The sequence below is a fragment of the Mobula birostris genome, chromosome 8 (genome assembly GCF_030028105.1).
Source record: "Mobula birostris isolate sMobBir1 chromosome 8, sMobBir1.hap1, whole genome shotgun sequence".
Taxonomy (NCBI): domain Eukaryota; kingdom Metazoa; phylum Chordata; class Chondrichthyes; order Myliobatiformes; family Myliobatidae; genus Mobula; species Mobula birostris.
Window position 1 is genome coordinate 98,964,022 of NC_092377.1, and position 19,964 is coordinate 98,983,985.

At 41.6% G+C, this 19,964-nt stretch overlaps 1 protein-coding gene across 5 annotated transcripts in view; it reads left to right on the plus strand.

The window, feature by feature from the left end:
* LOC140201515 (1-acyl-sn-glycerol-3-phosphate acyltransferase delta-like) overlaps positions 1-14,124 on the plus strand; it is a 135,365-nt gene extending 121,241 nt beyond the window's left edge. For 4 of the 5 annotated variants that reach the window (XM_072265754.1, XM_072265755.1, XM_072265753.1 and 1 more), the window contains one exon: positions 13,654-14,124. In XM_072265754.1, coding sequence (XP_072121855.1) covers positions 13,654-13,742 — 89 coding nt within the window. In that variant the 3' untranslated portion in view covers positions 13,743-14,124. The remainder of the gene's footprint in view (positions 1-13,653) is intronic. The other variant, XR_011886891.1, reaches the window with a different exon arrangement.
* Positions 14,125-19,964: the final 5,840 nt, after the last annotated feature.

The following is a 19,964-nucleotide window of genomic DNA, read 5'->3' on the forward strand; positions in this document are numbered from 1 at the left end:
CAGAGCAGCTAGTACGTTGTCTGCACTTCTACTCCTGACTGCAGATCCTCCAGAGCTCTGCCCTTCTAGTAAATTTCTTATGTTGAAGGGTCAGTGGCCAGAAACGTTATGTTTCTCTTTCCTCAGATGATGCTGGGTACTTTCAGCTTTTATTTCAAATTTCTGGCATTTGTTTTCTTCTTCTGTACTCTCTCTAAGAACTTTACTTCTTCTGAAAATGCCAGGCCCAGTACTGGACACTAATCTCTGGTTCTTCAATGTGGAGTATTGATAAGGCTCTTTCATTTTGTTTTACTGCTTTTCACCTGTCATAGAGGTGTATAAGATGATGAGGGGCATTAATCGTGTGGATAGTCAGAGGCTTTTTCCCAGGACTGAAATGGCTAGCATGAGAGGGTACAGTTTTAAGGTGCTTGGAAGTAGGTACAGAGGAAATGTCAGGGATAAGTTTTTATGCAGAGAGTGGTGAGTGCATGGAATGGGCTGCCGGTGACGGTGGTGGAGGTGGATATGATAGGGTCTTTTAAGAGGATCCTGGACAGGTACATGGAGCTCAGTAAAGTAGAGGTCTATGGGTAACCCCAGGAGGTAATTTCTAGGGTAAGGACATGTTCGGCACAGCTTTGTGGGCCAAAGGGCCTGTATTGTGCTGTAAGTTTTCTATGTTTCTATACCACATTGACAGTTTCCCAAATTCCCCTGGACTTGGCCTGTAACCTTTCGTGCCTTCTCAATTCAAGTGAGTGTCAGTTCTAGACACTTTTTAAATGTTGTGATTGAGGTTGTTTGAATACAAATCAACCCTCTGCTCAAAACCTACAGGTAATCATCTTCAAGAGGGTGATGGTATGGCGAGCTGGAAGCAACCAATGCCTATTGGACGGCTGTTGACCAATCCCAGGCTGACTTTCTGTGATTGGTCATTGTTCCTGACAATGTATTGAATGTTCTTTGTGACTGTTTAGTTGAGCTCCGGTTACATTATTGATTTTGGCTGAGTAGTTGCTGAATAAAGATTTGTTCTGTGTTCTGACTTTGTATCTCCAGGCTCAGATTCTCATCAGTGGTTATAAGTGAGTAAACACAATGTTCTGCCTCCACACAGGCAGTGTGTACCAAATTTTACCACCCTCTTGGTTTGGGAAAAAAATGTTTCACAGGCTCCTCCCCCCACCAAACCTCTAACCTATCTCTTAAATCCCGTGCTCTGGATTTAGGCACTTCTGCTATGGGGAAAAGTTGCTTACTGTTTACCCCATCTGTCCCCTCATAGTTTAGTATGTCTCCAAAGAAAAGCCAATATTTTTAACCTATTCTTTCCTTGTAACAGAAACACTTCACCTCAGATCTGTTGTCACCTATCCAGACCAATCATTGGTTTTTAACTTGGACCACTTGAGTTTCCATAGTTATTTCCAAATGTCGTTTTTTGTCTCATGTTCAAGTTTATCATAATTCGGCCATGCACGTGTATACGGCCAAGTGAAACAACGTTCCTATGGGACCAAGGTGCAAAGCACAGTGCATATATCACACCCAGCATGTAAAATAAAATAAACCGATTTTTAAAAGAAGTATGCTGTAGATGTACAAGTTGACATAGTTAACATATAATGCATATAGTTATATACAGTGGAATGCAAAATTTTGGGCACTCCTGGTCAAAATTTCTGTTACTGTGAATAGCTAAGCGAGTAAAAGATGAACTGATTTCCAAAAGGCATGAAGTTAAAGATGACACATTTCTTTAATACTTTAAGCAAGAAAATTTTTATTTCCATCTTTTACAGTTTCAAAATAAAAAAGGAAAAAAGGGCCCGAAGCAAAAGTTTGGGCACCCTGCATGGTCAGTACTTCGTAACACCCCCTTTGGCAAGTATCACAGCTTGTAAATGCTTTTTGTAGCCAGCTAAGAGTCTTTCAATTCTTGTTTGGGGGATTTTCACCCATTCTTCCTTGCAAAAGGCTTCTAGTTCTGTGAGATTCTTGGGCTGTCTTGTATGCACTGCTATTTTGAGGTCTATCCACAGATTCTCAATGATGTTTAGGTCAGGGGACTGTGAGGGCCATGGCAAAACCTTCACCTTGCACCTCTTGAGGTAGTCCATTCTGGATTTTTAAGTGTGCTTAGGATCACTATCCTGTTGCGGCCAAAAAGTTCTATTCAAAAGGTTCAAAGGAACGTCTGAACAAGCCTGATGCATTTTGGAAACAAGTCCTGTGGACTGATGAAGTTAAAATAGAACTTTTTGGCCGCAGTGAGCAACTTTTTTGGAGAAAAAAGGGTGCAGAATTTCATGAAAAGAACCCCTCTCCAACTGTTAAGCACAGAGGTGGATCGATCATGCTTTGGGCTTGTGTTGCAGCCAATGGCACGGGGAACATTTCACTGGTAGAGGGAAGAATGAATTCAATTAAATACCAGCAAATTCTGGAAGCAAACATCACACCGTCTGTAAAAAAAAAAAGCCAAAGATGAAAAGAGGATGGCTTCCACAACAGGATAATGATCCTAAGCACACTTCAAAATCTACAATAGACTACCTCAAGAGTGCAAACTGAAGGTTTTGCCATGGTCCTCACAGTCCCCTGACCTAAACATCATGGAGAATCTGTAGATAGACCTCAAAAGAGCAGTGTATGCAAGATGACCCAAGAATCTCACAGAACTAGAAGCCTTTTGCAAGGAAGAATGGGTGAAAATCCCCCAAACGAGAATTGAAAGACTCTTAGTTGGCTACAAAAAGCGTTTACAAGCTGTGATACTTGCCAAAGGGGGTGTTACTAAGTACTGACCATGCAGGGTGCCCAAACTTTTGCTTCGGGCCCTTTTCCTTTTTTATTATTTTGAAACTAAAATATGGAAATAAGCAAGTTTTCTTGCTTAAAGTATTAAAGAAATGTGTCATCTTTAACTTAATGCCATTTGGAAATCAGTTCATCTTTTACTCGTTTAGCTATTCACAGTAACAGAAATTTTGACCAGGGGTGCCCAAACTGTTGCATGCCACTGTATAATATTACTGCTACTGGCGCTGTCATAAATATTGTGTACGGGGTGGTAGCCATCTGTGGTCAGGAGTCTCACAGCCTGGGGGAAGAAGCTGTTACCCAACCTAACAGTTCTTATACAGTGGTACCTTTGGCCTGATGGTAGGAGGGCAAAGAGATTGTGGGACAGATGGCGTCTACAATCTGCTGCTCTGGCCAGATGCTTGTTCACCATTCATAGCTCAGATCAGAACCCTCCGCATTGAGCGGGAATGGACCAGTCAATAAGGTTCCCCTAAATACAGTTCAAGGCCCCCCTCCTTCTCCTTAACCTAATATCGTTACAGCCAGAGACTACAGGACTGCCAACTAGTGGAGAGGATTTGGTGGAGCAGCTTCACAGTGCGATTGTCAGCAGATTTGGCACTTCTGTTATTTCTTAACAACAAACAGATTTTATTCTTGATTACTCTAGGCCACTCTCTCCAGGCCAAAAGTACCCAACCAATGCTGTTGCCTCCTTTCCTAACTCTCCTGAATATCTTCAGAGGTACTTGACCATCTTTTCATTATTGTCACATTAGCCTAATCCCACAGAGCCGACCTCACATGTAATCCTTCAACCTTGTAAATGCAGAAAATGTATTAAACACACACTCAGTGGCCACTTTATTAGGTACGCTTGCTTGTTAATGCAAGTATCTGATCAGCCAAACATGTGACAGCAACTCTATGTATGAAAGCATGCAGACGTGGTCAAGAGATTCAGTTGTTGTTCAGACCAAACATCAGAATGGAACAGAAATGTGATCTAAGTGACCTTGACTGTGTTGGTGCCAGATGGGATGGTTGGACTATCTCAGAAACTGCTAATCTCCTAGGATATTCACACACAACAGTCTCTAAAGTTTACAGAGAATGATGCGAGAAACAGAAAGCATCCAGCGAGCAGCAGTTTTGTAAGCAAAAATTCCTTGTTAATGAGAGTGGACAGAGGAGAATGGCCAAACTGGTTCAAGCTGACAGGAAGGGGACAGTAGCTCAATAACCATGGTGTGCAGAGGAGAACTTTGAATGCACAGCATGCTGAAACTTGCAGTGGATGGGCTGCAGCATACAGTGAGAATGTACACTCGGAGGTACCTAATGAAGTAGCCACTGAGTGTATGTTGCAACAATGTCTGTTTGATTTTACTTAAGAACATTATAGCACATTATGGACCTATTGGCCCACAAAGTTGTGCATCCTTCATAACCTTCCATTTCTCTCTCATCCATGTACCTATCTAAGAGTTTTTTAAAAAAAAAATGCCCCTAATGTAAATGCCTCTACTATCGCCCCTGGCAGTATCTTCCTTCTGTGTAAACATCTTGTGTAAAATGATTTCATTCATAACTGTTACTACCAATCACAACATTCTCTGCAGGTGCTTTTGTGTCTCTTCAGTAATGCAACTGCTGAGAAATACTTCCAAAGAAACCCTCAGCCACAGTCCAACAAACTACACGAAGGACAGTGACCAGTGGTGTTCCGCAGGGATCTATTTTGGGACCCCTTCTCTGTGTGTTTTTCATAAATGACCTGGATGAAGAAGTATAATGGTAGGTTAGTAAGTTTACCGATGACACAAAGGTTGGGGGTATGGTGGATAGTCCGGAGAGTTGTCAGAGGTTATAGTGCAATGGCGATAGGATGCAGAGCTGGGCTGAGAAGTGGCAGATGGAGTTCAACCCAGATAAGTGTGAAGTGGTTCATTTTGGTAATTCAAATTTGAAGACAGAACATAATATAACCATATAACAATTACAGCATGGAAAGAGGCCATTTCAGCCCTTTTAGTCCGTGCCGAATGCTTACTCTCACCTAGTCTCACTGACCTGCACTCAGCCCATAACCTCCCATTCCTTTCCTGTCTATTTAGCTATCCAATTTTACTTTAAATGACAATATCGAGCTTTCCTCTACCACTTCTGCTGGAAGCTCGTTCCACACAGCTACCACTCTCTGAGTAAAGAAGTTCCCCCTCATGTTACCCCTAAACTTTTGCTCTTTAACTCTCAACTTATGTCCTCTCTGTTGAATCTCCCCCACTCTCAATGGAAAAAGCCTATCCACGTCAACTCTATCTATCCCCCTCATAATTTTAAACACTTCTATCAAGTCCCCCTCAACCTTCTGCGCTCCAAAGAATAAAGACCTAACTTGTTCAACCTTTCTCTGTAACTTAGGAGATGAAACCCAGGCAACATTCTAGTAAATCTCCTCTGTACTCTCTCAATTTTATTGACATCTTTCCTATAATTCGGTGACCAGAACTGTACACACTCCAAATTTGGCCTTACCAATGCCTTATACAATTTCAACAAACTACCTTGCATGCGTTTTACAAACTCCAAACCATCCAGCCCTTTTACAGAATGGGCTTCCCAGTCTTATTAATGGTAAGACTCTAGGCAGTGTGGAGGATCAGCGAGTTCTTGGAGTCTGTGTCCATAGGACACTCAAAGCTGCTGCGTAGGTTGACAGTGTTGTTAAGAAGGCATATGGTGTGTTGGCCCTCATCGACCATGGGTTTGAGTTCAAGAGCTGTGATGTAATGTTACAGCTATACAAGGTCTAAGTTGGACCTCACTTGGAGCACTGTGTTCAGTTCTGGTCACCTCATTACATGAAGGATGTAGATACTATAGAGAGAGTACAGAGGAGATTTACAAGGATGTTGCCTGGATTGGAGAGCATGTCTTATGAGAATAGGTTGAGTGAACGTGGTCTTTTCTCCTTGGAGTGGCGGAGGATGAGAGGTGACCTGATAGAGGTGTACAAGATAATGAGAGGCTTTGATCATGCGGATAGCTCGAGGCTTTTTCCCAGGGCTGAATTGGCTAACATGAGGGGGCACAATATGGCATCATCATCATGTGCCATGTCTGCGTGACCATGATTGTTCTTGCCAAATTTTTCTACAGAAGTGGTTTGCCATTTTCTTGTTGTCAAGACAGGTGACCCCAGCCATTATCAGTACTATTCAGAGATGGTCTGCCTGGCGTCAGTGCTCAGATAACCAGGACTTGGTCATATGAGCAGCTGGTGAATATCACATCTACCACCTGCTTCCATGGCTTCACATTGAACCTGATCAGGGCGGGGTGGGGGGGCAGAGGCTACACCTTGCCCAAGGGTGACCTGCAAACAAGCAGAAGGAAGCAGTGCCCTACACCTCCTTTGGTAGAGACTTTTCTCCACCCCACCACCCTATCAGTATGATGCAGGAGTTTATCTTGTTTATCCTCCACAAGCTGATTCTGCATCGGCTCTGTGATACCCTTGGTCCTGACACCAGGGAAGTTCAAAACATCCTAGAAGTAGACATCATGGGTTAGGGGTGAAAGGTGAAATGTTTAAGGGGAACATGAGAGGAAACGTCTTCACTCAGAGGGAGGTGAGAGTGTGGAACGAGCTGCCAGTGGAGGTGATGGATGCAGCTTTGATTTCAACATTTAAAAGAAATTTGGATAGGTACATGGATGGGAGGGGTATGATCTGACTGCAGGTCAATGGGATTGGGCAGATTATAATTTAGCATGGACTAGATGGGCAGAAGGGCCTGTTTTGGGGCTGTAGTGTTCTATGACTATGAGGCCTCAAAAACGCATGGCTATTGCCATAATTATTTGGACTTCAAACTAACAGAGGAAAAGCAAACAGTTCAACTGTTTCAAGTTAAATTTATTTGGTTCATTTAAAAAATGACTACTTTTATTTTTATCTTTATTTATTCTTGTGAAAAACAATGGTTTAAAGTTCGTAGAAAATTTTGCAGTGCACCGCTCGTTTTTACCAGTCCTACAGCAGATTTAGCTGTTTATTCCTCAGTGAATTTGTGTCCCATAAAGTTTTGAACAGGTATAGATTGATAAATGTGCACAGAAAGAAATGTTGACATTTTAAAAAATGAAGCCACATTCAAAATGAAACCTGACACTGGACCATTAGACCATCTTACCAAAGAGTGTCTTCAGGGAGATCAGAGTGGGAAAGACAGCAAATTAGGGAGGGGGAGTTTTGAGCTTGATGCCTTGACAACTAAATGCATGGGAGGGGAAGGGGGGAGGAGAGGGGGCAGTAATGAAGCAATTAAAATTGAGGATGCTTGAGACTGAATTTTGGGGATTGGGCATGTCCTGGCTGTGAGAGTTCAGAGAATGGAAATGGGTAAAAGTAATGGCGGCAATTGTGAACCAGAATAAGAAATAGAAAATTGAAATGTAGTTTAACCAGGAGCTGGTGTAAATCAGCTTGAACAGAGGTGATGGGCGAATAGTCTTGATATATTGTAAATTGGAATAGGCTGCAGTCTTGGATGAGCTTGTTTATGGAGGTTGGAAGATACAAACTGATGGAGTTGCTTTAAGATAAAGACCATAAGACATATGAGCAGAATTACGCCATTCATCCCATCGAGCCTGCTCCACAATTCCATTATTGCTGATTTATTATCCCTTGCAAACACATTTGCTTGCCCTCTCCCAGTAACCTTTGATACCCTTACTAATCAAATACCAATCAACCTCCAATTTAAACATTCCCTAGGAATTGGCCTCCACAGCCATCTGTGGTACTGAATACCACAGATTCACCACCCTCCAGCTAAAGAAATTCCTCCTCATCTGTGTTCGAAAGGGACATCCTTCTATTCTGATGCTATGATCCTATTATGGTCCTAGACTGCCCCACCACTGGGAATATCTCCACATCAGCTCTATATGGGCCTTTCATATCTGACAGGTTTCAGTGAGCTCCCCCTTGTTCTTCTAAACTCCATCCAGTACAGCAAGATCCATCAAATGTTAACCCATTCATTCCTGGGATCAGTCTCGTGAACATCTTCTGGACTCTCTCCAATAAAGGCATGAATGGGGTTTGGCCCAGGTAATTGGAAGTATGGATGGAGTTGACTAAGGTAATTTTGAGATGAGCACCAATTTATTTATTTTAATTCACTTAGAGGCACAGCACAGAACAAGCACTTCTGGCCCGATGAGCTGTACCACCCAGCAACCCACCTATTTAACCCTAACCTGATCATAGAGTAATTTACAAAGACCAATGATATCGGACCACCTGAAGGAAACTCACACAGTTCACAGAGATAACAAACAAACTCTTTAAAGAAAGTGCCAGAGATGAACTCCAATCTCCAACACCCCAATCTGCAATAGTGTCAAACTAACCACTACTCGTTTGTGTAACTTGCCTTGTTGGACAATAATTAATTATCACTGTGATTTATAAACTAAGGCATGGTTAGCTCTGTGCATTGATAGAATTTTGTAGAGTTTGTAACAATAGATCTTCATGGTCAATACTCCAGAATATGCTCTGTTCTCTTATTGCAGATTGCTAAAGTTCATACCGCTATGGTAGTTAATCTCACCTTCCCTGAGAAAATGCAGCTTTACTTTATTGGAGACACACATTAGGTGTCTGCTATTGTAAAGCTTCACTTGCAACATTCTTTATTTGATTTTTCCTTATTTCACTTCCTCCGTCACCCACTGATGTTAGATTTTCTAGTTAATATCTTCATCCAATAAATATCTCCTGTCTTTCTACAATCTTAAACTCTTTAAGCACATCGGTAGCATTGGAGTCAAAACTACAACTCTTTGTCATTCTGTCGATTTCATCCTGATATCTGAGAAGTGAAAAGCATGACTGTTGGAATGTGATGAATGGGGGCTGTTGACACTTTTCATACATTCCACCCACCCCTGGCCAGCGTCAAGTGGGCACTGGAGGAGCAGAGCACCATGAAGAGCAGTCAGCCACAAACTTCACCTTCCACCTCAGGGACTGGACAGCAGCATGAGGTAAAGGTGGAGTCAGCGGCATTTAATTTATGATTAACTCACCGTGGTGCACAGACATTGTGGTTCCGTCTCAGCCCTGCTTCCCCGAGCTAGAATATTTGGTGAAGTGTCATTCATTCTGTCTGCTGGGGGAGTTCTCCACCATCATCCTGGTTGCAGTGTACATTCCACTTCAGGCCAACGTCAGGCTGGCACTGGAGGAACTGAGCACTGTGACCAGCAGTCACGAGACAGCACGACCAGATGCCTTCCCGATCATTGCGGAGGACTTCACTCAGGCCAGCTGGAGAAAGTCTCTAATTGGCAAGCATCAATGTCTCACCTGTGGAAGCGGAGTAACGAACACCGTTGACCACTGTTACAGTACCATCAGGAACACTTACTATGGTCATGCCAGACCCACACTTTGGCGAGTCAGTCACCTGGCTGTACGTCTGGCATACGGGCAATAAGTGAGAACGGCAGCACTACTGCTGAGGGCGGTGGAGGTGTGGTCATGGGAGGTGGAGGAGTACCTACAGGACTGGTGTGAACTGGTGAATTGGACCATATTCAGGGATTCATCTTTGGACCTTAATGAAGATGTCATGGTTGTCACCGTCTTCATCAGGATCTGTGGGGCTGACTGTGTGCCTCCAAGAACATACTGTTGTTAGCTACACTGAGCGTTGTGGATGAACCAGGAGATTCGCAGTCTAGTGAGGGCTTGGTCGTTGATCCAGAACTACACAAGAAATCCAGGTTAGGACCTATGGAAGGCTATCTTAAGAACAAAGAGGCAATTCCAAGTGAATTTAGGGACAGAATCGGAGGCAGAGTTTTGAGAGCATTACCTCCTACAAGGTGAAACCTAACATCCATCACTGTGATGCTTCACTCCACCTTCTGTGCATACTTTGAGAAGGAGAATTAACCGAACCTCTGTGAATCCCTGCGGTATATGGTGATGCTGTGATATCTGTCTCAAAGGCCAAGGTCAGAGTATCTTTCTATGAGGTAAACCCTCGCAAGGCGTCCAGCCTCAATGGTGTATCTGGTCACTAAAAACCTGTGCCAACCAGCTTACTGGTTTGAGCAAGAACATCTTGAATCTCTTACTGTACATTAGAGGTTCCCACCTGCTTCAAAAGGGTGTCAATCATAGGAGCCCAAGAAGAGCAGAATGAACTGCCTCAATGACTACTGCCCAGTAGCACTCACGTGTACTGGGATGAAGTGCTTCGAGAGGTTGGTCATGGCTGGAGTTAACTCCTATCTAAACAAAGACCAGCAGCTGTATTTCATAAGGAGTTTGAAAGGATTTGGTATCTCAGCAAAGACTCCATCGGATGTATTGCAGAGAGCATTCTAACGGGTTGCATCGCCTTCTAGCATGGAGGGGTCACTGCATGGGATCAGAAAAAGCTGCAGAAGTTACAAACTCAGCCAGTCCCATCATGGATACCAGCCTCCACTGCATCGAGGACATCTTCAAAAGGTGGCAGCCACAGTTAAGGACCCCTCCACCCAGGCCAGGTCTTCTCATCAGGGAGGTAGTCCAGGAGACTGTAGACACGCACTCAACATTTTAGGAACAGCTTCTTCCTCTCCCCCATCAGACTCTTACGAACACTGCTTCATGACCTTGTACTACTAATTTATATTTTTTATATTTCTCATTGTAGCGTTTAGTATTTTTGCTGCCACAAAACAACAAATTTCATGACATATGTCAGTGATAAAAACCTGATTCTGACAGACAGTTTTGAATATCCTTGCACTGCATGTCTGTTCCAGGGTTTGTTTTTCTTTTATCTAATTCAGATTCAACCTTATTTTATTCTGTATTATGATGTATTTTCAGTAATCTGTTAGTGTACTAATAAGTTTTATTTTAAATTGCACTGAAATTCATTGTTGACCTTGAGTAAGATTTATCTAACTTGTGTTTTTGGACTGAGCAGTGTGTGCTTTCCAAACTTGGGTAATTGTTTGTTTTGCATGCATATTGTTATTTCCTAATGAGTTTAAATTGTCAGATTATTAATCTATTTAACGGCCATTGTGGCTCCCGAGGAGAGATGAAACCAGTATCATACCTGAGTGGGACACGTCTGGTTCCACGTGTTGAACTTCTTTTGCTCTCAGATGTGGTCACCTTGATGTCTTCTCTTTTGAGTCATTGACAGCATGTGTGTTATGGCTGCTGTCGACTCTTCCTAATCCCTACTTTCCAAAGAATGCTTATAGTTTGGCTGTATTAAGCACTCACTCCCAGGAACAGAGCTGCCCATTCTCTGTAAGTCAGCAGGACTACCCATTTGCTTTCTGGATTGAATAAAATTGCTGCTGGTTTATTGCCCTCTGTTGAGACAGTCACAGCTACCATTTGGTGTCACTTTCGACATATTGAAAGACATTTGTGTCCAAAGTCACAGATGTTACAAAGTTATTTTAATCATTACTTGAAATGAGTGGTAAAACATGATTATTGGAAGAAGGTATAGTCTGGTGCAAGGCACAGCCTGACACAATGTATAGTTAGTGGGCAGAGAGAACAGCAGTCTAAAGATGAGACTGTGCCATTATTGTAGGGCAAGGAAGTGGTTAGGTTCTTCCTGATGGGTGCTTAAGCTACAGAGGAAACTTATTCAAGCTTGTCTTTTGTTATGTTTGTACAAGAAACTCCCATTGGCACCGTTTTATTTCATACCAGTGACGACATTGCTGCCTGTTACAATTCTATTCTAGTACGAGGTGGCATTTCATGCCTATAGGTGATTAAGTAGAATATCCTGATGGAATGTAGTTAGACCATAAGATACAGGAGCAGAATTAGGCCATTTGGCCCATAAAGTTTATTCCACCACTTCATCATGGCTAATCTAGTTTTCCTCCCAGCCTCAGTCATCTGCCTTCTTCCCATATCCCTTCTTGCCCTGACCAATCAAGAATCTATCAAATTTTGCCTTAAATATACCCAATGATTTGGCCTCCACAGCCGCCTATGGCAACGAATTCCACAGATTCACCACACTCTGGCTAAAGAAACTACTCCTGATCTCCATTTTAAAAGGATGCCTTTCTATTTTGAGGCTGTGCCCTCTGGTCTTAGACTGTCTCACCATAGGAAACATTCTCTCCATATCCATTCTATTGAGGCCTGTCACTGTTGGATAGGTTTCAATTAGGTCAGCCCTCATTCTTCTGAATTCTAGTGAATACAGACCCAGAGCCATCAAATGCTCTTCATATGATAAGCCTTTCAATCCCCAAATTTCCACGAACCTCCTTTGAATTCTCTTCATGTGGGCACATCCTTACTTAGATAAGGAGCCCAAAAACTGCTCTCAATATTCCAGTTGGGGAGAGATTACTTGCTTTCTTTTTGCTACATTGGTTATTATCATATATCAAGGCAGTTAGCTATGTTGAGACCTGCATTAAAATAATTTTGACCTTCAGTGATGAATATTCCTTAAATAATACTTACCAAGTTATATCAGATTTCAGAAGTATGCAGCAGAAAAATAGATTAAAATGTCCAATTTATCTATTGATCTAATTATTTGTGTTTACTTATTAATTTATACCTGTTTCTTTTTGTATTTGAAGTTTGTCAGTCCTTGTGTGTAATTTTTCATTGAATCTATTGTACTTATTTATTCTACTGTGAATGCTCGCAAGAAAATATCATGGTATTATTGGATGATATGTGCATTTTTTTTAATATTGACCTTTGAACTTTATGTTTGAATCCCTTCTAGATTTAACTATAAGTACAAGCTTTCTCCCCCTTTGCTTATCTAGTTGTTTCTTAAATGCATATGCAATTTGCCTTCTGCAGCTCTGTCCCATTGTTAAAAATCCCTTAGTTACCGTGAAATTCACAAACCAAGTTTATTACCTTGTATCAATGGCCTCACCTCCCTTAAACGCTGATGTTTCTTTCGTGCACCCTGTCAAAACCCTTTAGACCTTTAGCAATCATCTCTCAGCCATTCCAAAAGAACCCCAGAGACAATTTCCCTTCAATTTTAACCTTACATTGCTGTTACAATCCTTGGAGGGGTTTTGCGTCCTTCCTGGTGCATTTTCAATAATGGAACGACCAGAAGTGCACGCAGTCCGCCATGTGTGACTTAACCAAGATCTGGTAATCAATCCCACAGTTTTTTTTCCCCTTTTTCATTCTTTCCTTCCTACGTATGGACTTTTCATTCAACATGTTGCAACTTTTGACAGTTTATCTACACATATTCCGAGATCTCTTTGCTCTTAGCATTTAGATTTTTATTTCCCCCCCACATAATACTTACTGAAAATTATTATACACTTTTATTTGTGGAACATGCGAATGTATAATTAGCAAATTAACTTCAACCTGCTTGGTTATTAATGTTTTATTGCAACTTGCTGCAGCCTTTCTAAGCAATAACTAGTCTGCCTCCTCCAGAGTGGGAGTTGGGTGAAAGTTACTGGATTTCAGTGAAAACCAACTGCCACAGCGCAGTGCCTTGTGTGACCCACTTTCTACCTCCTGTCACTTAGTATGGTCACGCATTATCCTCTGATCTGCTTTTCTCCAACAGTCGGCCAGCCTCCAAATGAACGATTGCTGGTCTTTGAAAATGAAGGTGGGATGAACAAGGCCATACTGTGTCTCAAACTAAACTAATTTACAATCTCATGTTTCCCGTACCAACGCCTTGTAAATTTGCCGATAAAATCATCATTGATCTGTGACTCTTGCATCAGCATGCCATATTTATCTATTTGTATTTATTATGTCTGCTATATTTTGTTTTTCAGCCTCTGTTGGTATACGATGGATGATTGGAGTGACAGAAATAGAGAAGGGCTCCAGCTACGGTAACAATGAATCAAAGCGAAAAAATTAATTTCTGCGAAGGAGGATAGTACTTCGAATGGAGCGAAGATATATATTTTTTTGAAGAGAACTTGAGGCAGACACCAGGGTTGAAGAATGATGCGCCTAAATTACTGTGATTCATTCGCGTACTGATCACTGGGTAGAGTGGTGTCTTAATCTGCGTAGAAGGATAGAAAGGAAGTCATATCCTTTATGATCTATGTGATACATGAAACCATTCACACGGTAATGAGACATGTTGAAATTGGATATTGTTGCAGAATTCCACAATAATCCACTAAAAGATGTTGAGGCTTTCGATCTAAATGGAAATGACCTTTTTCTAAAAAACTGGTGTAACAGAAGAATTTAGTCTTTTTCTAATAACATAAAATTGTGCTTCTAACTTACGCCAGTGCATTTGTATTTTAATGAGTTTGAGTCGCCCTTTAGTCTTGCAGAATATGTATTTTATCATCACAGTTGCTGAGATATTTGATGAACTGATCCATCCCAGGCAGAAAAAAAAGGTTTTGACTGACCTAATGTTGCAGGTTGTCGTCACAGGGTGAGTGAAAGCTCATCGATTTAGAACCTTGGAATTGGAGGTAATTCATGTTGCAGAACGAGATAGTGTTGGCATTTCATTCACACGAATTAAAGGGTTAACATATGAGGAGCACTTGATGGCTCTGGGCCTGTACTCTTTGGAGTTTAGAGGAATAGGTGGGGGAATCTCATTGAAACCTGTCAAATTTTGAAAGGCCTAGATAGACTAGGTCTAGAGAGAATGTTTCCAATAGTTGGGGGTGTCTAGAATCATAGTCTTAAAATAGAAAGACGTCCCTTTAAAACAGAGATGTGGATGGATTTCTTTAGCCAGAGGGTGGTGAATCTATGGAATTCATTGCCACAGGAGGCTATGGAGGCCAAGTCATTGGGTATATTAAAAGCGGAGGTTGATAGGGTGTTGAAGGTTTGGGGGAAAAGAAGGGGGTTGAGAGGAATAATAAGTCACCCATGATGGAATGGTGGAGTAGCTCATTGAGGTGAATGGCCTAATTCTGCTCCTATGTCTTATGATCTTATGACTGTACAGGTCAAGAAAGAGCTAGGTAATCTAAACCCACCTCCAGCACTGGGTCTGTAACCCTGTAGATAACAGCTCTTCACGCACACAGAGGGTCTCTGAGGTGAGTTCCAGGCTCCTACGATCTCATGTCTCCACTAAATTCTTCCTCCAATACCTCAGTTCTCCTTGGTAGGGTGCAGGCCAATGTAACACATGCTTTTGCACAATGGCACTGGGAGATAAAAGAAAACTTAAGGTACAAGTACAGCAATGCCTGTGGGAGTGAGTGAGAAAGAAAGGTTACCTGAGTTATTTAAATCCAGAAGGCTATAACATAGGTGGAAGATGAGCTGCCATAGGAGGCTGACAGAAGTTTGGTCAGACTGGGAGTGCCACAGACAACTTAAATGATAAGATCCTGTGGAGCTTTTTACCCAGACGAATATATTTGGCTGCCTTGTCCTTTTTCTTCATAATTTATATTGTTGACCTGTATCTCATATCTCATTCTCTCCAGTTACCTTCAAGTCACTGTTTTCACTCTACTTTTGCTGTATCATTTCTTTGTTGAGTAAAATTTACCTTCCTGCTTCAACAACCACCCCCCCATCCCAATTTAAAACCTATTAATCTATGTCCAGATCACCACAATAAGCCTTTTCTTAAGTGGACCTTCATTTCCTAGAACTCAATCCAGAATTGCAACATCCCTTTTGTTTTTCTTTAATTCAAAACATGATGTGGATTCTAACATGTTATGCCTTGTAAACAATATTGATAGCTGCCCTCCCAACCCAATTATTCCCATCCCCTTATCTTTAGCCAGGAACATTATGAGTCCTGCCATCTAGTCTCTGCTGATGTTATTCTGCCTAGTCCCATCGACCTACACCTGGACCACAGCCCTGCATGCCCCTCCCATCCATGTACTTATTTAAATTCCTCTTGAATGTCACAATCAAGCCCACATCTACCACTTGCACTGCAGCTCATTCCACACCCCGAGTGTGAACAAGTTCCTGTTAAATATCTCGCCTTTCATCCTTAACCATAGTCTCGCCTAACCTCAGTGGAAACAGTATGCTTGCATTTACCCTATCTATACACCTATTCATTTGATATATGACTTATCAAATCTCCTCTCATTCACCTCTGGTCCAGGAAATAAAATCCCAACCTGTTCAACCTTTCCCTATAATTCAGGTCCTTAATTCCCAGCAAAATTCTCGGAAATTTTCTCTGCATTCTTTCCTGTAGGTGGTTGGAACTGCACAGAATATTCCAAATTAGGCCTCATATTAATCTTGTACAACTTCAACATTACTCCCCAACTCCAGTATTCAGTACTTTGATTTATAAAGGGTAATGTGCCAAAAGCTTTCTTGACAACTCTGTCTACCCATGATGCCACTTTAAGGAGGGATGGATTTGTATTCCCAGAACCCTCTGTTTTATCACACTGCTCAGTGCCCTACTGCTCACTGTTTAAGCCCTACCTGGAATTTTCAGCTAATTTTTCCAGCTGGTCCAGATCCCACTGCAAGCTTTGGTGGCCTTTCTCACAGTCCACCATGCCCCTACTCTTGGTGTCATCCATAAATTTGCTGATCCAGTTTCTAATCTTTTTTTGAATGGTTTGCATTCTTTAGTCCCATCAAATTTCAGTTTTTTTTCCCCTCCATTCTTATACCACCCACCTATCTAGAATCCATGGCAGGAGCAGAAAAGCCCTCCACTTCTGGAGTTGAGCTATTCAGCTGCACAGCTCTCCCATTTCTACACTTATTGGTGCATTTGAATTCTTGCCCCACAGAATCCTGTCCTAACTGCAATCAGAGCTCAGGTGAGGCGCTGCGCAATGACATAGCAAGGCAACAAACTGTTGTGCCTCAGGTCTGTAAGCCAGTACAGGACGTGGTTCTAGCACCAGTCAAATTGAAGCAAGCTGCTGATCTGTCATCAAAGCCAGAGTACAAACTTGCTGTGCATTTTCAATTGCTATTACATTAATTTGAAATAAAAGCTATTTATTTTCCCCCTCAGCAATAAAAGTTGTGTAGAATCCTGCACTTAAATTTCTGAGCATGAATTACATCCCATTATTTATCGAGTGAAAAAAGTGTTACGGCCAATATAAGAAAGAACCAGTTAAGGAAAAATGAATGAAATTGCTGTGATTTCTTTAGTGAGGTGATTTTCTCCATTGTGCTGAATCTTTCAAGACCCAATTTCTGATGGTTTGAACAGTGAAAGCCACATCAATCTACACTCAGTGGCCACTTTATTAGGTACACATTGTTAATTAAAATATCTAAACAAACAATCACGTGGCAGCAACTCAATGCATAAAAAAGACAGAGACATGCTCAAGAGATTCGGTGGTTGTTCAGACCAAACATCAGACTGGGGAAAAATGTGATCTAAGTGACTTTGACTGTGGAGTGATTATTGGTGCCAGGCGGATGGTTTGCACATCTCAGAAGCTGCTGATCTCCTGGGATTATCATGCACAACAGTCTCCAGAGAATGGTGTGAAAAACAAAAAACAGCCAGTGAGTGGCAGTTCTATGGGCAAAAAGAGCCTTGTTAATGAGAGAGGTCCGAGGAAAATGGCCAGACTGTTTCAAGCTGACAGGAACTCAAATACCCATGTGTTACAACAATGGTGTGCAGAAGAGCATCTATGAATGCACAATATGCCAAACCTTGAAGAGGACGGCCACAAACCTACACTCAGTGACCACTTTATTAAGTATAGGAGGTACATAATAAAACGTTTATTGTTGAGAGCTAATTATTATTCTGCTGCCTGCTTTCTTTTATTTTAAGTTGATTTATCTAATGACTTGGGCTAGAATTAAATGCCTTACATTTCAAAAGCAGTGTTTAAGATTTGGGATGGCTGTAATATCATGCAGCAATTAACCCATTAAATTGCTACTGTGCAGTGATTTCTGCCTTCTAAAAATATATTTATCCACTCTGGTTATTATACTGGTGGGAGCAAAATGAAATTTGCATGCCAAGTCTGTTAGAGGTGCAGTTGTTCACTGTACCAGCGAGACCGATGCTCAGCACTAGCTGGGGGCTTTGGTTATTCAATGAAAGTTATCAACACATGCTTATGTTTGCTTAGAGTTTGTTGCTGCTATTCTCCAAGGGTCATCACCTTGCCATGGAGACGTCTGTGAGTGCCTGAGCTCTCGAGACCTGTGCCCTCTGGAGATTAGCTCCTGGTAGGGTTATCAGTGGCAGTAAGGTGAAGGGGGGGGTTCCAGACAAAGAGCCATCCAACCACAACCTCAGCAGTGGAGCTGGTAGCATATGATGATTCATCCCGACAGTGAAGGCAAAGGAAGGCTGCAGTAGCTTTGCAAGCCATGCCACTAGCCCCTAATCCTGATCTGTCAAGACCATGTGGTGGCTGTCTGTGCATTAGCCCCCCACGTTCTCCATTATAACCCCTTGCGAGAACATCATACGTAATTCGAGTGATCACGCTACTATTGTTGCTATCTAGCACAGAGAAAGTTGCATTCTTGCAGTGGGGTGGGGGGGGGGTGTTGACAACATTTGTATAACACCAGATTCCATTTAAAAGCTTACTACAACCAGTTTACATTTATTGAGCTCGCTGTCACAGTGGCCAATGTACATAGAGCTGATTCTACTAAAAACAAAATCATGATTGATTGATCGGACCAGTTTACATTGATGGTGGTGAAACATTTCACATCACAATTCCAGGCACTCCAGTGTGTTCAGTGCACCAAGTCCAGTCATTTGCTGACTATTTCTAGAATTTTACATTTAAAAAGCAGTAACTATCAGCAGCTTTTATGTTCAATAAAATAAGCTGTTAATTACCTCAGCCTGATTATGGTAAACAAGCTATTGGTCTGAATATTATAGTCGCATTGATGACAAATCTGATTATTTCACCATCTGGGAAAGGAGTGTGAGGATTTCTTCAGCAGCATGGATTAAAACGGAACTCCAAAATTTGGTGTTTTCCGTAAGCCTTGTTTAGTTATTTTATCAAAACAGTAAATTCCTGATATTCCTGAACTGTTTGTTTTGTAATTCTACACAGTCTTTGTTGCTTGAGGCATAATTGCCATCATTATGGTCAGAACTATTCTGGCCCAAAATAGTTTTGGAGCAGTTTTGGACTTCTTATTTCAGGAAGAATGTGTTGGCAGTGGAGCGTGTCCAGAGGAGGTTCATGAGAATGATCCTGGAAATGAAGGGTTAATGTATGAGGAGCATTTGGTGGCACTGGGCTTGTATCTGCTGGAGTCTGGACGAATGGGGGTGGGGCAGGGATTTCATTGAAACCTTCTGAATATTGAAAGGCCAAGATAGCGTGGATGTGGAGAGTATGTCTCCTATAGTGGGGTGTCTAGGACCAGAGGGTAACACCTCACAATAGAGGAACGTCGCTTTAGAATAGAGATGGAGGAATCTCTTCAGCCAGAAGGTGATGAATCTGTAGAATTTTATTCCACAAATGGTTATGGAGGCCAAGAGATTGGGTATATTGCAAGTGAAGATTTCAAAGAGTCAAAGGTTATGGGAGAATGGAGTTGAGAAGGATAATACATTAGAATAATAATGTAAATAAGAAATGATGATTGGCCTAATTCTGCTCCTTGTCAAATATTTCAAGGTATAAACAATTTTAAAATATAAAGTTTATGCTGAATAAGCTGCTGTCATACCTTCAATAAGTAGATGAATAAAAACTGCCATTTTCCTTCCTGCTTTACTGAGAAGCCTTCAGTATAATTTAGCTGTTGAACCTTCTTATTGACATCACAGTTCTTGGACCTCAGCAGCCTCTCTGAATTGACAGCAGATGTCACTGGGTTTTTGTGGCCAACTTTGTTTGAAATTTACAATGAGGACTGTGCATCTGCACTCATATAATATTTCTCATTAATCCAAGATTTCAAGCAATCTTTAAGCAAGAATCAAATTGCATTTGCTGGACTTTCTGTGGCTGCTTAGAATAATTGTAAACATGATTTGATCTGGCACCTATTTCACCAGCATTAATTTAGTAGCATCCCTATTAACGTTCTAGGGCCATTCAAAATGAATTTTGAGAATGCTGTTCAAATACCCTCAGCTTCCAATTAACAGTTTCAGGTCACTGCAAATTTTCTGTTGAAAAGC